Here is a 5,223-nt window from a genome sequence, read left to right as displayed (position 1 = left end):
GGGTGAAAAAATGAAATTTTGAAATTGAAAATATTTTTTGAAAACAAACTTAAAATTTTTTTTTTTGGGGGGAGGGGTTGGGGGCATGTTTGAAGATAGGGACAAAATAAATTGTATTTTTTCAACAAAAAATTATTGTAATTTGAAGTTGGAATAGAGTTTTGGAAAATGTTTTCCATAAGTTTTGAAGGGAAGTCATTTTCCTTAATTTTGAGGAAACTGAGTTGATTTGGAAAACATTTTCCAAAACATTTAACCCAACCAAACATGAGAAAATTGGAAAACATTTTCCGGAAAATGTTTTCCTTCATACCAAACACACCCTTTGTCTTTCTGAATTATACTGTATGACGTAATATTTACCTTTTTTCTCTGTATGTCTTCCTGAATTATACTGTTGGAGGTGTATTATTTACCTTTTTTTCTCTTTATGTCTTCCTGAATTATGTTGTTGGAGGTAATATTTACCTTTTTTTCTCTTTATGACTTCTTGAATTATACTGTTGGAGGTAATGTTTACCTTTTTTCTCTTTATGTCTTCCTGTTTATCAGTCTTCAACAGTAAAATTCCAAAATTCAATATATTGTTGGGATAGACCCCGACAGCTGCAGCGTGTTGATGAGATTCCGTGACTTAAGACAATGTCAATCTCGAGTAGGCTAGCACCTAATTAAGTTGGCTAGTTTGATAACAAGTTCAGGATCACTGCTGCACTTGACAGCATAGAAAGGTAGAGTGGTGTTTTATTGCTGCTTCTATGCATTTATTGATCTCTTTTATATAGTTATAGAATGCCCATATATGACGAAAATAGCTTACGCTTATGAAGTATCCCTTATGTTACAAAATTGCAGGAAGACATCTCGTGCTCGAGCTCATCCATGTTTTCTCTGTTCTCATTTTTTTCCTTGGTCCGTTCTATTCATACAAGTGCAGAATGAATTGAAACAAAAGGAATATAGCTTTAAAGACTTCACATTGCAAGAAACGTTAAAATGGGACAAGGTATGCTCTGCTTATAGAGGCAGAGTTGTACTATCATAACTCAAAAACATTCATTACACATTAAAAGTTGACAGATCTATAGCTGAATTACACGAGAAACATAGAGAAAAACATAATATCCAGGAGGAAATAAGACTAATTAAATATCTAAACTATGTCAATCTTCGGAAAAGTGTATGAGACTTGGGAACTTTCTCCAATGACAGTCTTGATTGAGTAAAAACTTGGGATGTAGCTAGTCGCTGCAAGTCCAAGGTACACTTTAACCTTCGTAAACCTCTTTTCTTTTGGGTTGTAAGAAACTACTTGTGTGCCACGATCCCTTTGCATCAATATTTCTCCATCTTTCTAAGTTGAGATTGGTATAAATCTATCACAACTGATATCAGGTTGAATAGCATCCTTCAAAATGCGAGTTTTACTCCAAGATTCAGCTATTCCATACTCTCTCATCCACCATATATCAATGTACTCACTATCGTTAGGATTACACAAACATAGACAATTCCCCAACTCTACTAGCACCATTTGTAGGATGGAGCTTTCAGACCACGCGGAGCTAACAGGGACTTCACCTCTTCTGTCCAACTGTTAAAGGAGTAAATGCTGTCATTTTTTCCCGAATTCATCCAATGAACAACACCATTGACGTTAGCCTTACTAAATGTTATGGATAGAGGTTGTGGAGCCTCACCCACATAACTCCATTTTTCATCAACTCCAAGAGTATAAACCTCCAATTCTGATACTTGTGGATGTCTATCAAAATTACTAACTACTGATCTCAATACTTTATACTGCTAGAGACTTCACTAAAGCAGAATGCATAAGCAACACACTGAATCAGCATCGAGTATTAATAATTTATCGTCCTCGCTAAACAGACTGATTGTGTTGAGGCCTAAGTTTCACCTCCCTCCATTGGAATCGAGTATTAATAATTGTGGTAAAAAACTAAAAGTGTAAATAATTGGTTCATTTGTTTGTTGAATGGTCAAGATGTAATCCGATCTACGTAGGACACATATATTCATTAGATGACGAGATGTATCCATTCGATCTTTGTAGAATGCCATATCTATCATTCACTATAACGTTTCTGAATGGTTTTTTTTTTATGCAGATAAGCATTTACTTGTTCATAAGAAGAAGACAAGCAAGCCTGTTGTTTCTGCAGATGCTTACGAGATGTTAAAACAAAGCCATAAGGCCAACGTTTTTTTCCTTAGTTCGTTCTATTCAGACAAGTGCATAGTGAATTGAACAAAAGGAATGCAAATCTGACATATATTAAAAGCATCCATAAAACATTAAAAGTTGAAAGGTCTTATGCTAGATTACACGAGAAACATCGAAGAAAAACATAATATCCAGGAGGAAATAAGATAAATTAAATATCTAAACTAAGTCAATCTTCGGATGAGTATATGAGACTTGTAAGCTTTCCCCAATGACAGTCTTGAGTGAGTAAAAACTTGGGATGTACCTAGACGCTGCAAATCCAAGGTACACTTTAACTTTCGTAAACTTCTTTTCTTTTGGGTTGTAAGAAACTACTTGTGTGGCACGATCCCTTTGCATCAATATTTCTCCATCTTTCCAAGTTGAGATTGGTATAAATCTATCACGACAGATATTTGGTTGAATAGTATCCTTCAAAATGCGATCTTTAGTCCAAGATTCAGCTATTCCATACTCTTCCATCCACCATATATCAACATACTCACTATGGTTAGTATCACACAAACATAGACAATTCCCCAACTCTACTAGCGTCAAGTCGTAGGATGAAGTTTTCAGACCACGCGGAGCTAACAGGGTCTTCACCTTTTCTGTCCAACTGCTAAACGAGTAAATCCTGTCATTTTTATCTGTATTCATCCAATGAACAACACCATTGACGTTAGCGTTACTAAATGATGATTTGCATAGAGGCTCTGGAGCCTTGCCCACATATCTCCATTTTTCATCAACTCCAATAGTATAAACCTCGAATTCTGATACTTGTGGATGTCCTTCAAAAATTTTAAGTACTGATCTCAATACTTTATACTGTCGAGAGGCTTCACTAAAGCAAAATGCATAAGCAACGCGGATTCTTTCCTCCCGTTCAGGCATTTTAACCTTGTAATACTCACCCAAAAGAGGATTGCTAATGTAAACCGAATGATTAGTTCCAACATGACCATTCAACAAACAAACAAACCCATTACACGAACCAATTAATCGCAAGTTGGGTGAAGGGAGATGAAACATAGGGCTCAACACAATGTTTCTCTTTAGTGGTTGAGAATCATCTGCTTTGAGTTCCACAAGAAAATACACAGAGTCATTAACAGTAAGCAAAAGGCTTGGAAAATTAGATGATGATCTTTTGTGATACATGTTAAAAAATAATGGTTCTGAAGTTAAAAGATTATACCACAATTTACAAACCATCTTACAACAAAAAATCGACTTGATTGATAATCTCGAAAGAATTTCCAACATAATATCCCTCGAAAGGTCCATAATCGTGGTGAAATGAGAGATTCTTTCTTTGCAATGTCTCTTTAAAATCATAGAGCTTTCGGGGTCCATGACTGTCACTTTCTTTGAACAAATCGAGGTTCGACTAAGCCTAATCCCCCAAGCTAAAGCAGAGAGAGTTTTCTCAAAGAAAATAAAAGTGTGCAATGCTTTCAAAATCCCCAAGTACATCCCTGATCCCAATCCTAAAAGCACAATATTTTCCTTTTCAAAATTTGTTAGGAATACCTATTTTATTTATTAAAACAATATAATACGATACAATATAAAGCACTGTAAGGTATTTATTATTAAGTGAGGACCGTATGTTTGAGGAATTAGATTTTGATTAGGAGACTAATACGCCTTATTATAAGGGCTATTAATTATTATTCCTTATTTAATAGGAGTACTAATTATGTCTTATTTGTTTTCAGGATTAACATATCAATGGTGAATTTTTTTTCAAAATTAATTTAATATTTTCCTTGTCTTGTTTTGACATACACAAAGTAATTGTGGCGCATGGTTTCGCAAATGACATGGTATTCGAAATACTAATATGGGTTGCAACTAAGTTTCTCATGCGATTCAAGTGTGTTTCTAAATACGACATGATTTATCCTTGTAATTATTTCAACCATAGCTTTAGTCCAAGATTCATACATATAATCAGTCAAACACAGACAATTCCTCAACACTTTCCTCCAATCCCATTGGGGAGATTTAATTTTGAAATATTCACCGAAAAGAGGATTGTTAATGTAAAGTACTAAATTACCATTCAACAAACAAATGAACCCGTTATGTGAACCAATTACATATATACATTGTCGATTCCACTGGAGGGAGGTGCAAATTAGGCCTCAACTCAATGATTCTGTTACTGGGGCAAGAATAATAATGCTTTGAGTTCTAGAAGCCAAGGGTTGGAATAACCATCCGAAACCATAATGCAGGAAAAATGAGATGATCTTGTATCATACACCGTAACAAATAAAGGGTCGGAAGTTAAAAAATTATACCAGAGTTTGCAAACAGTCTTACCTCAGAAAACAGGCTTGATTGGCAATCTTGATAGTATTTCCATCATAATCACATTTGGAAGGTCCATGGCTGTCTCTTCCTTCTGATTTCAATGAACAAAAAGAGAGCTAAGTGATTTATTATTAAGTGAAATTATGTATTAATTAATTAAGAATATGTATATGCTCTGCTTATAGAGACAGAATTGTACTACCATAACTCAAAAGCATCCATTAAACAGTAAAAGTTGACATACCATAACTCAAAAGCATTCATAGAACAGTAAAAGTTGACAGGTCTTAAGCTAGATTACACATAGAAGCAAAACATAATATCCAGGAGGAAGTAAGACAAATTAAATATTTAAACTATTTTAATCTTCGGATAAGCATATGAGACTTGTAAACTTTCCCCAATGACAGTCTTGAGTGAGTAAAAACTTGGGATGTAGCTAGTCGCTGCAAGTCCAAGGTACTCTTGAACCTTCGTAAACTTCTTTTCTTTTGGGTTGTAAGAAACTACTTGTGTGCCATGATCCCTTTGCATCAATATTTCTCCATCTTTCCAAATTGAGATTGGTATAAATCTATCACAACTGATATCTGGTTGAATAGTATCCTTCCAAATGCGATCTTTAGTCCAAGATTCAGCGATTCCATACTCTTTCATCCACCATATATCAA

General features: G+C 34.7%; 1 protein-coding gene across 1 annotated transcript; it reads right to left on the bottom strand.

Annotated features, from left to right (window-relative positions):
* Positions 1-2,404: 2,404 nt before the first annotated feature.
* Positions 2,405-3,391, bottom strand: LOC107060840 (F-box protein At3g07870-like). The gene has a single exon (XM_015309262.1). The coding sequence runs from the start codon at positions 3,389-3,391 to the stop codon at positions 2,405-2,407; it is 987 nt and encodes a 328-aa protein (XP_015164748.1).
* Between the last annotated feature and the right edge of the window lie 1,832 nt (positions 3,392-5,223).

Source organism: Solanum tuberosum, unplaced genomic scaffold (genome assembly GCF_000226075.1).
Source record: "Solanum tuberosum cultivar DM 1-3 516 R44 unplaced genomic scaffold, SolTub_3.0 scf00103, whole genome shotgun sequence".
Taxonomy (NCBI): Eukaryota; Viridiplantae; Streptophyta; class Magnoliopsida; order Solanales; family Solanaceae; genus Solanum; species Solanum tuberosum.
This window is presented reverse-complemented; position numbering and strand designations above follow the sequence as displayed.